Source organism: Lampris incognitus, chromosome 18 (genome assembly GCF_029633865.1).
Source record: "Lampris incognitus isolate fLamInc1 chromosome 18, fLamInc1.hap2, whole genome shotgun sequence".
Classification (NCBI taxonomy): domain Eukaryota; kingdom Metazoa; phylum Chordata; class Actinopteri; order Lampriformes; family Lampridae; genus Lampris; species Lampris incognitus.
The window spans coordinates 17,682,051-17,694,451 of NC_079228.1; the positions used below are offsets into that span (position 1 = coordinate 17,682,051).

General features: G+C 46.6%; 1 protein-coding gene across 1 annotated transcript in view; it reads left to right on the forward strand.

Moving 5' to 3' along the window:
• csmd2 (CUB and Sushi multiple domains 2) overlaps window positions 1-12,401 on the forward strand; it is a 366,715-nt gene that overhangs the window by 248,638 nt on the left and 105,676 nt on the right. The window contains exons 27-29 of the mRNA XM_056298741.1: window positions 9,186-9,388; window positions 9,995-10,186; window positions 11,830-11,968. Of these exons, the coding sequence (XP_056154716.1) occupies window positions 9,186-9,388; window positions 9,995-10,186; window positions 11,830-11,968 (534 nt within the window). The remainder of the gene's footprint in view (window positions 1-9,185; window positions 9,389-9,994; window positions 10,187-11,829; window positions 11,969-12,401) is intronic.

Here is a 12,401-nt window from a genome sequence, read left to right on the forward strand (position 1 = left end):
GTGGTCCTTGTTAATGAATTGAAGTTTATCTAACGAAGTTTCAGGAGCAGGACCACACCTCAACTGCACCACTTCCAGCATATCTATAAATACCCACATAACCCTCTCCTCCTGTTTCGCTCTTATATTTCACCCCCCCCCCCCCATTTTTCTCTGTTTCTTCCTCCCCTTCATAGGGTCCTGAGGGGGTCCACCATTGCTTGGGTGCTACAGCGGACTCCCTACAACACTTCCCCACAGCGCAGTCAGCAAGAGGAAGAACTACAAGAATTACGCACATCAATCATAATTATTTAATAAATAATTTAAATCCATCTAGTTAATGGTGTGGTCCTTACTAGTGAAAGTGGGATCAAGACTGAAGGGTTCACTGAATATTGAAGCCAAGTCATGTTAAAAGAAATAATGTAGTGTTGGCTATGTGTGGGTGTTTCAACTCTGTGTTTCACAGTCAATGCTCACATAAAATGTAGGAACCCGTAGCACTGCATGCGGGTGATGGTACAATCTATGTTAATATAGAAAGACGTCGAGCTCTGAGCGGGGACTTGATGATTAGGCGGAGAGTGGTTAGGGAGAGGTTTGGAAGTAATAAAGGCAGTTGTATTTCACTTTCTAATCCTTGTCTCAGGCTCCCACACTAATAGGCACGTGCATGCGTTTAATGGATGGTTTACGTAAGTTTCACCATGTAGGTAAACATGTGTTTGTGTGCGTGCATGTGATGACAGGATGGGAGTAGGTAAGACTTCTTGGTCTGCTTTTATCTCATCCACCCAATTTTCCAATCTCACAGCTGAATTCAGTTTGGATGATCTTTTTTTAATCTTTAATTTGACAGCATTTCTTTAATGTCATTGCATCATTTTTAACAATACACCTAGTGAGAGCTTTTTTTTGTTCCTTTGTTTTGCCCCTTCCCCTGACTTTGGCCTGGCGGAGTCTGTGGTGCAGGTGTCACTGAGCCCCCATCTGCAGTTGTTATTCTTAGGGAGGTTTTTTTTTTTTGGCCCACTGCAGGCGAGTGTCTCGGCCCTCTGATGCATGATCCCGTGGGTCAGACACGCAAGGGATATGTCCTTACGTATTATAGGCGATGGGGTTCACCCTCAGTGTGTCATCCCTTTCACACACACACACACACACACACACACACACACACACACACACACACACACACACACACACACACACACACACACACATTTGTGCGATATTTTTCCCTCTGAATTCACTAATCTCTTATTCTCTCACACACATTCACACAATCACAGGTACACACAAACATACTCACACAACTACTCATTTATCCGTTTCATGCACACATGCGTGTACTGTGTGAAGCCTCCCTGTTGGAGTCCCGATTGCAGAGCTGCTGTTTTGTATTCGTGTGAAACTCTCCGTATTCCCCTCATATGAATACAAACTAGAGGAGCAGGAATCAACAGAACATCCCTGCCCCCCCACCCCCCCGGCGATTCCTTTGACATTTGATTGAACCATTTTGTCTTGTTAAGAGAGGGACAAGTGTAAGGAAGAGCCCTCAGCCGTAAACTCCAAAACCTGGCCGTGTGCGATTCCACAAAATGTTGCCGTGCACAGAGCTGCGGGTTTAGTGTATTTGATCTGTTTGCCGTTTTTTTTTTCCCAGAGAGGAACACAATTCTCCTTCTGCCCTTTCTTCAGCCTGTTATCTCTGCCATCCTTCATGATCCCCACACTCCAACCTCTCCCACCCCCCATATGTAGAAAAGTTCCCTCTGAAGCAGTTCCCTCACCGGAGATTATGAACTTCCTGTTTCCTCTGGAAATTAATTGAGTCACACAACAACTCGCCAAGTGTGCTGTTCATGGCACACTACTTATTGGATGCACTCTCAAGCACGCCATGCGCCCACTAGCGTATCACATCTCTACCGTACTCAGAAACACACACACACATTAACACACATATATTGCTTTTCCTCCCCATGCTGAATTACAGAGCCAAGACAGCGATGAGACAAGAAGCGAGGGAAACAAAAGGGAGGAAAAAAGGCGTAATTAACCAAGTATATGCAGATTAGTTTACACATGGGGGAAGGGGGCGGGCGCTGGTGGCAAGAATAAAAAAAGAATATTATGTCTAACTATGGTTCTACCAAGACCTCTGAGCTCAGAAAAAGGAGGAAATCGGTTGGGGAAAGGTAAGGGAAAGAGACAGGTAAACAGATGTTTGAACATGCTAGTAGCACTGTCTGTTCTCCATACCTTGCACTGCCAATTTTACCTCACACCTCGCTCTCTTCCTTCCCTCTCTTCTTTGCAGCCTACTTTTCCCTCTCCCATCCTGCTCTTCCAGCATGTGAAAGAGAGGGGGCTATCTATCTGGCTCTTGTATAACAAAAAAAGAAAGGGGCGTGTTGGTGGCGTAGCAGTCTATTCTGTTGCCTACCAATATGGGGATCACCAGTTCAAATCCCCGTGTTACCTCCGGGTTGGTCAGGCATCCCTACAGACACAATTGGCTGTGTTTGCGGGTGGGAAGCCGGATGTGGGTATGTGTCCTGGTTGCTGCACTAATGCCTCCTCTGGTCGGTTGGGGTGCCTGTTTGGGTGGGAGGGGGAACTGGGGGGAATAACGTGATCCTCCCATGTGCTACATCCCCCTGGCGAAACGCCTCACTGTCAGGTGAAAAGAAGCAGCTGGCGACTCCGCATGTGTCGGAGGAGGCATGTGGTAAATCTGCAGCCCTCCCTGAATCGGCAGAGGGATGGAGCAGCGACCGGGATGGCTCGGAAGAGTGGGGTACAATTGGGGGAAAATCCCCCCCCCCCTAAAAAAAGAAGCCAATTATCCCAACATACAGTCCCCATCTTTCCCATCCAAACGACCGCTCATCCTAAACCCTTCATCTCACAATCCCTCCGCTGTACTTCCTGGCACTCTCCATGTTGCCTGATCCTCCTGTCCTCCTGCCTCCTACAATGACCCAGGGATGATTGACATGAGGCCCTGTTTTTTTTCTTTCTTTCCCTTTCCCTCTCCAATCCCTCCCCTTTGCTTCCACCCGGCACATAAATCTGTGGATAGAAAGTGACACCAGTCAGTTTCTGACAGCCCAGAAGGTTGCATTAGCACATGAGCCCTGTCAGCACACGGGTGCGGGAGCACGTGGCACGCCAACACAGACTTGTGCGTAATTCTGCCATTCCACATGCAAATCCCCCTTGAGCCATCTCTCTCGCTCACTCGCAACCTCGACGCTGATTTAATATGTGCATAGCCTGTGTATGTGACCACACACACGTGCACACACACACTCGCACATACATAAACCAGCACACATAGACATACATATACAGAGCTATTGTGTACTGACAGGCAAGTTACTAACACATACTCAAAAACACTCTTTAATTAAATTCATGTCTAAAGACACACACACACACACAAACACACACCCACAGAGTCTAAAAGACACTGAGGGTAGGGGGATCGTGCCATCATTTGCATATCATACCTGCATTAGCATAACTCCCATGTGAACCGCCTCAGGCTCTTACAAGATAGGGATCGGGGCCTTTGAGTATGCCTTCTGCTTCCTGGATTTCTGGATTTAGCGATGCTAGCTTCTTTGTTAAGTGGCAGATTACACTACCATTAATACCAATTTATCCTTCTGCATAAAATCTACGCCCTAGATACGGCGTTTGTACGGTGTAGCTGCGTCGTAGACTACACCGTAGCCTGATGTGCACCTCCCCCAGAAGTCTAACTACGCGTCACGGTGACGAAGACCGCAGCAACTGTGATTGGTCCGCTTGGTAGCATCATATTTCCTCCTACGCATTTCCGACTGCTTCTTCTCATTTGTCCGCGCCAACAGAATTCGCTCAGTTTCAGTCTATGAGAAACTCAACACCGTGGCAGAGAAACCCCACCGCCAACTACCCTTTTGGTGATGGGATGTAACTGCAGAGTGACGTAGTCATAAGGGCAGCATGGTGGCTCAGTGGTTAGCACTGTTGCCTCACAGCAAGAAGGTCCTGGGTTCAAACCCCAGGCCGTCCCAGGTCCTTTCTGTGTGGAGTTTGCATGTTCTCCCCGTGTCTGCGGTGGGTTTGCTCCGGGTGATCTGATTTCCCTCCACCATTAAAAAGACATGAATATTAGGTTTAATATTCCTGCCTGTTCCCCTGAGCAAGGCAATAGGAAGAGATCACTGGAGTTGGTCCCCGGGTGCTGCACGGTGGCTGCCCACTGGTCCTGGCTACACGGCTAGGATGGGTTAAATGCAGAGAGTACATTTCATTTGTGTATTTTTTTCAATAAGTGCCTGCACATCTGCATCTTCCCCTGCATGGGTGATGTCTTGCAACGAGATCTGGGGAGCATCTTTCCATAGAAACATCCACACCGTCTCATTTGTAGAGGGGATATCAAGGTCTACAAACTGCTTCCAGTTACATTAACCCGTTAGATCAGATTGGATTCCCTGTGTTGCAAGAAAAAAATACAACAACGCATGTTCTCATCTGTGTCGCTGGTGTGATGTGAGGGAATGCCCCCAAGTTCCCTTTCTGTCTGATTGACAGACTGTTACTAAAAATGGGTGAGGAGCTTGGGCTGGTGATGCTAGCCATTTTTATTTTTTAATCTTTTTTTTTCCATTTCCCGCTCTTTGTGGCAGCACACTGTTCTTGGTACGTTAGTCCTTGTAGATTAGCAGTCACGTAACACCGAGTCCCTTGTATGAAAGGAGGCGATATGTGCTTCACTGACTACAAGCAAGAGCACTGTAAACAGAGCAATAATGAGGAAGTGGATGGGATTAGCTTTTGTGCTAGTTCTCAGATAATGAATGTCTTTCATAGAAACACACTCCAATGTATTGCTTTGTAAAGACGAGTCAGTCTGTGTGTGTCTGTGTGTCTGCATTTCTGTGTGCTTGTGTCCATGAATGTTTTATGCACGTACTCGCATATCCGCCAATATATATATCTGAATGGATGTTTACATGCTGCATTTCCGGAAGGATTGTGGCAGGACTTGTCGAGTAGGTTGTGTACAGTATCAGCCCGTGCAGTGCATTGTGCAGTAGCCACTGGCGGCTGTTCGCACATCACACAGTATATAGGAGTTGGAGTCTGACACCAATTATGCAGAAACTTGCTGCTAAAGCAGACACAACAGCGAGTCTGTCTTCCTCCCCTGCATTGGCGGGAGCTTTAGGCTGTGTGTGTGTGTGTGTGTGTGTGTGTATGTGTGTGTGTGTGTGTGTGTGTGTGCATAGGGGGATAAGGATATTAAAGACACAAAAAGCACCATGATTTCCTTTGTAAGATGGTGTGTGTGTGTGTGTGTGTGTGTGTGTGTGTGTGTGTGTGTGTGTGTGCATGTGTGCACAGCATTGTAAGATGGTGTGTCTGTGGGTGTGCATGCATACACGTGCACAGGAGTGTGCTGCCTACAGGTTGTGGTTACAGCCTACGGGTGTGTGTGGATCACTGAGTGTTTTTCATTCGCTTATTTGCTGATAGGCTTGAGTGGGACGTTTCATATCATCCAATACCAGGATGTATATGTGGGGAGGAGTTAGTAAGCAAGCATTCATTCTTCCTTTTGTGTTGATCTAGCTAAACCCTTGACAAAGGGGGGGGGTCATAATAAACACTTCTTACTAAATATAGAGTGATATTTTAAATTTAAAACCTTGGATGTAAACTGGAGGTATTTCTTACCATCTTCAGGGGTTCACTTTCTTGTCTGCAGGTGATGCATAGGTGTCCACATACGTCAGCATAGAGTCCTAATGCTTTGCACCATAGACATTTATGACAGTAATTGGCTGTAGGTCAAAGAGTTAAGTCGTTGGCATCATGCTGGGCGACTCTTATGCTCAGCGTTTTATTTTCTATGACTCAGTTTCCCCATCAAGACGCTACGGCCTCTCTCCCACTCCACACATACTGAGAGCTTGCACCCACATCCCAGCACTATTGAAGCACGAAAGAAAGTAATAATTTACCCATAATTCAGTTGGTCTGCCTGTATGGTAGATATTTCAATTTGAATAGCCTGTCTGTAAAGTTACAGAAATGTTGATTTCTCTCTAAAAAAAAAAAATCTTAAAGAAAAATCAAATTGAATTCAATAAAATAAAAAATTAAAAAACGTTTCTTTGGTACAATGCGCCCTCATTCTAATGTTACTGATGTTACGTTAATGTCAAATGCTGGGGCATTCGGGTGGTGTAGCGGTCTATTCCATTGCCTACCAATGCGGGGATCGCCGGCTCAAATCCCTGTGTTACCTCCAGCTTGGCTGGGCGTCCCTACAGACACAATTGGCCGTGTCTGCGGATGGGAAGCTGGATGTGGGTATGCGTCCTGGTTGCTGCACTAGCACCCCCTCTGGTCGGTCGGGGCGCCTGTTCGGGGGGGGACTGGGGAGAATAGCGTGATCCTCCCACGCGCTATGTCCCCCTGGTGAAACTCCTCACTGTCAGGTGAAAAGAAGCGGCTAGTGACTCCACATGTATCGGAGGAGGCATGTGGTAGTCTGCAGCCCTCCCTGGCTTGGCAGAGGGGGTGGAGCAGCGACCGGGACGGCTCGGAAGAGCAGAATAGTTGGCCAAATTCAACTGGGGAGGAAAAGGGGGGAGGGGAATGCTACAAATAACCACAGTGGATTCCTCTTTTTGTTTGTACCATGAAGAAACAAAGGGAAATGGTGCTGAGGCTGGTGCATGTCGCACAAACTCTGATCTGTGTACAGGAACAGGAACTTGTTTCTCCATATCAAACCTCATCCAATCTGATCTATATAAAGGAAAACCCTGGCGTGAAGCTGTTGGAGGTTCTTCACGGGTGCAGTGCTTCACGATGTGGAAACAATCTCGTTATCCCCCAGCGGGACAGAAACCAAATCTGAACATCTGCTGACATTTCCGGATCGACATCGTCACACAGCGATGTGTTATTTTGTTGTCTTGGATGACGATGATGCTGTTATCTAGCGGGCACCTGAAGACACCCGTGTATTTGTGCCCATTACTTTGACAGCAATGCTCACAGCCATACGAGTGGGCTCAGTGCAGCACTGTCCAACCTGGAACCACCATCAGAGACAGCATGACTAGCCGCTCATTCAGACTTGTTCTGGGAGTATGTGGAAGATTTAACCCTAAAAAGTGGGTTTTAATTTAAGTATTGACACAGTACCTTGCTGATGTATCCTCTTTTATCTAAAAATACAAAATAATGATAAGCAACATATATACAAGGCTCAGCGTTTTTGGTTTTTGTTTTTCAAAGCCATCCAGCATGCCGAATTTCGCCACAGGAGGACACTGTTACATAACCTCACACAAAAAGGAACAACTTTTGGATCCGTGGAAATAGGAAATCCGGGTGAAAATCAGTTTAAAAATCTGGGTATTTTTCGGTGAAAATCGGTAAAAACCGAAAACACTGAGCCTTGCATATATATTATGGGTGGCCTGGTGGTTAGCGCTGTTGCCTCACAGCAAGAAGCTCCTGGGTTCAAATTTCAGGCCATCCCAGGTCCTTTCTGTGTGGAGTTTGCATGTTCTCCCCGTGTCTGTGGTGGGTTTCCTCCAGGTGGTCCGGTTTCCTCCCACCATCAAAAAGACATGCATGATAGGGTTAATACTCCTTGCCCCTGAGCAAGGCAGTGGAAAGAAGAACTGGAGTTTGTCCCCGTGGTGCTGCACGGCAGCTACCCACTGCTCCTAGCTACACAGCTAGGATGGGTTAAATGCAGAGAGTACATTTCATTTGTATGTATGTACACATTGACTAATAGAGTATTCTATTCTGCTCTATTCTATTCTATCTGCCAAACCTAATGAGGTCTCAGTGATGGGCTATACCCATCTCATTTAATAACCACTTAGGACTCGGCTGCAGGATGCTGAACATGTTGCTCATGCCTTTCAATGGGGAAGCCGTATTGTGTTTGTGACAGATGCTGTCTTTACAGTATATTTAGTAGTCCATGCCAGCAACTGGACTTAATTGAATTACGTTTGTTTCACATCTGTTGTAAAATACCAAATTTCGTCCATTTAGCCTCATCTATGCTCTTCAAAAGCATGTGCTTGCGCGAACACACACACACATTCACAAAAAGGTTCACACAAAAATAACATGGTGCACTTGAATGGACAGTTTTCCGGCGGACCACCTGCTACCTGACAGCTGCCTAATCCTAAGGAAAGTGTAGACGTTTTGACAGCATCATCTTTCTCGTGTCTAGACTGAAGTATCAAACGCCGTGGCAGATGTGTCCGTTTGGCTGACATTGTCGATCCATTGAAGGTTCAAGATGCTTGGTCTCATTAATTAACGTTACAGTACAAGCCCCCTTTTTTTACTCCTCTCTACTTGCCCTCCACCGCACCGTCCTTCTGCTCTGTTCCTGTGCTCCTCTCATTACATAACTATCTCCCTCTGATTCCTCCCCATGAAGATCCATTGCGTTTTATTAAATCCATAAATTTTCTTCCCGCTCAGCCCAAACTGTTCCATTTTTTTCCTCCTTTGGGAATTGATTTGAGCTGTTTTCAACCAAAACCCCACACTTCTTTATATGCCTCTTTCTTCATGACCATCTTCTACTCTCTTACTCACAATATAAACCGCTACTGATGCCTTAAAACACAAAGTCTAGGGGCGTCCAGGTAGCGTAGCGGTCTATTCTGTTCTAACACAGGGATCACCAGTTTGAATCCCCATGTTACCTCGCGGCGTGGTCAGGCGTCCCTACAGACACAATTGGCCGTGTCTGCGGGTGGGAAACCGGATGTGGGTATGTGTCCTGGTCACCACACTAGTGCCTCCTCTGGTCGGTCGGGGCGCCTGTTTGGGGGGAGGGGGAACTCGGGGGAATAGTGTGATCCTCCCACGTGCTACGTCCTCCTGGTGAAACTCCTCACTGTCAGGTGTAAAGAAGCGGCTGGCGACTCCACATGTATCAGAGGAGACGTGGTAGTCTGCAGCCCTCTCTTGATCAGCGGGGCGGGGGGCAGAGACCGGAATGGCTCGGAAGAGTGAGGTAATTGGCAGGGTACAATTGGGGAGAAAAAGGGAGGAAAAACCCACACAAAAAAAAAAGTCTAAAGCTAACGGGACACAAACTCTGACTTCTGTAACCTTTGACCCCGTTCATCTCCCGGTAGTCTCCACTTCTTGGTGTTTCATACGGAGGAGGTCCACGACGTGCTGCGGATCTGGGACGGTCCCCAGGATGGAGGGGTTCTGCTGAGGGAGCTCAGCGGCTCGGTGCTGCCCCCTGACGCCCACAGCACCTTCAATACCATCAGCCTGCAGTTCACCACTGACTTCTTCACCAGCAAGCAGGGCTTCGCTCTCCAGTTCGCTGGTGAGGAGCACTGGGTGGGGAAGGGGTGGCAGGAGAGGTGGGAGGGCGTGGTGGGGAAGTGGGGATTACTGGGTTGTGGCGGTGTGTGGGTGTTAGTACTGGGCAATACAGAAAATATTACCATAACGATAATCATGGGGAATTTTATGCAATACCTGTGTATCACAGCAGCTGCTCACACACATGCATCCAGATGAGGTTCATCACATTGAACTGTTTGGTAATGCAAAACCAAAACTAGTTTTCAAATAATACGCCGATGAATATTGAAGACCTCATTTTGTGGGGAATTTCAGGTCAGACTACCGTTTATCATTAAATTAGACAACAAAAATGTGTATCACAATATGAACGTATCCCAATTGAATCCCAATGCAGTACCATTGAAAAACGAGCAATGATAATACTGAGTTATTGCCCAGTCCCCTGCTTGTATGTATGTGTGTGTGTGTGTGTGTGTGTGTGTGTGTGTGTGTGTGTGTGTGTGTGTGTGTGTGTGTTGAAAAACATGGAAAGAGAGAGAGGACAGAGACTTGCCATGTACAAACTGTGAACCTAACATTTGTGTGCGGCGTTACCGTATCATTTTCACACTTGTGCCTCTAGTCTCCACTGCGACCTCCTGTAATGACCCAGGCATGCCCACCAACGGCACCCGCGGCGGGGACAGTAGGGAGCCCGGGGACCATGTGGTGTTCCAGTGTGACCCAGGTTACGTCCTGCAGGGGGCCAACAAGATCACCTGCACCGAGATCAACAGTCGCTTTTTCTGGCAGCCGGATCCACCGACCTGCACAGGTATGAAGATGGCACACCACCATCCACCACATGAAAACACAATAATAACAACACAATTTTTTCACATGATGTCATATACTGTGGGGAGTCATATGTGATGTCATTTGCACATATTGGCTCAATATGATCATGATAATGTATAAAATGAAAGGAAAAAGAAGATCGCAAATCTCCTGTTGGCGATGGGATTTTTTTTGTTGAAAAAGATCGAAATTACCCATAGCACCGGACAAGGTTAGTGAACAAACTGTTTTAGCAAATCCTAAGTGGCAAACCTAATTGCCTTGTTCCCTCGAGACATCTCCCAAAGCCACCGCAAAAGAGAAATCTGATTTGCTTCTTCTCAATAACACCGCAGACATCTCTATCAAACCTCACCTCCTCTGTGGTCCTTATGTCAGAGGGATAGGGTTGCACTGACTTTGTGCCCTGGAAAATGGTGTGAAATAATTAACAGTGGCAATGAAGACGTTGTAATTGGCTTCCTTATTTAATCAGTGCTCGGCCTAATTAGTTGGATCGCTTTCTGGTAAACACAAACAGCGGCGATGGGCAGGCCGGTTGTCTGGGCGTTAAAGGTGAGAGCCCGGCGTGACACTGTCACCCATCGTTAGTTGTGTCTCAATTAAAGTGCACACTTGGGGTGGTTTGGGGTTGGGACGCCCATATAGAACAAGGTAAATGGAAAAATACCGACCAGCTCTTTAAACACTCGCTGTGATCATTTTTAGATGCTTTGCACAGGCATAGTGTTCTATTGACTCATTCATGTGTAGGCAGTTTTTTAACTTTATTTTATTTTATTTTGTATTTTCTTATTTTATTTATTTTTTAATTTTATTATTTTTTACTTTATTTCAAGTATCACATACCAGCTTCTTCAGTTTAGATCGAAGTGCAGGGTTACGTCAATGTGTCAAGTCAATTTTATTTGTATAGCCCAATATCACAAATTACCCATTTACCTCAGGGGGCTTTACAGCAGCACAACATCCTGTCCTTAGACCCTCGCATCAGATAAGCGATAACTCCCTAAAAAAATGTTTAAAAAAACTTTAACAGGGAGAAAAAATAGGAAGAAACCTCAGGGAGAGCAACAGAGGGGGGGATCTCTCTCCCAAGACGGACAACGTGCAATGGATGTTGTGTTTACACGATTTACACAATACAACATTGAAAGAGGATAACAGAATTATAATGGAATTATAAAATATATGAAGAACATGATGAGGATGCCAAGCAGTGTCCAGACGCCTCCGGAACAGCCCAGGACCCGAGCCACACGACCACCATCACCATGTCGATTAAAAAAAAATAGTCACACGTCTGAGTGAGAGAAGGAAGAAGGATATAACATTAAAACAGGATAACACAATTTTATGGATTTATAAGATGTATAAAAAGAAAATGTGGTGAGGGGGATGCCAAGCAGTGTCTAGGTGGTGACCACTATCGCCATGGAGACCTGGGAGGAGGACAGACTGCACATGCACACAAGGGTTGTTCTGGTTTGTGCAGAATTAAACAGTGGTAATTGTATTTTGGTGAAATGGAGCAGTAGCATCAGGAATCTTGTTTGGTAATGGATTTACCATCACTTTACTGTGTTTTTTTAATCATTCTTTTCCCCCCCATCTCGACAGCCCCATGTGGAGGAAACCTGACGGGCCCCAGTGGGTTGATTCTGTCTCCAGAGTACCCAGAGCCTTATCCCCATGGCAGGGAGTGTGACTGGACGGTCATGGTCACTCCTGACTACGTCATCGCTCTCAGCTTCAACCAGTAAGCTTTAATGGCATGCAGACTGCCCCCATGTGGTCGCAGAAATCTGTAGGGATTCTTAGAATAAAACAAATAAAATGTTGCAAACTACACAGAAATAAATGACAAAACATCGGGGGGCATCCTGGTGGCGTGGCAGTCTATTTCGTTGCCTACCAACACGGGGATCCTGGTTCGAATCCCCGTGTTAACGCCGGCTTAGTCGGGCGTCCCTACAGACACAGTTTGCCATGTCTGCGGGTGGGAAGCCGGATGTGGGTATGTGTCCTGGTCACTGCACTAGCACCTCCTCTGGTCAGTCGGGGCGCCTGTTCGGGGGGGAGGGGGAAACTTGGTGAAAAGAAGCGGCTGGCGACTCCACATGTATTGGAGGAGGCATGTGGTAGTCTGTAGCCCTCCCTAGATCAGCAGAAGGGGTGGAGCAATGACTGGG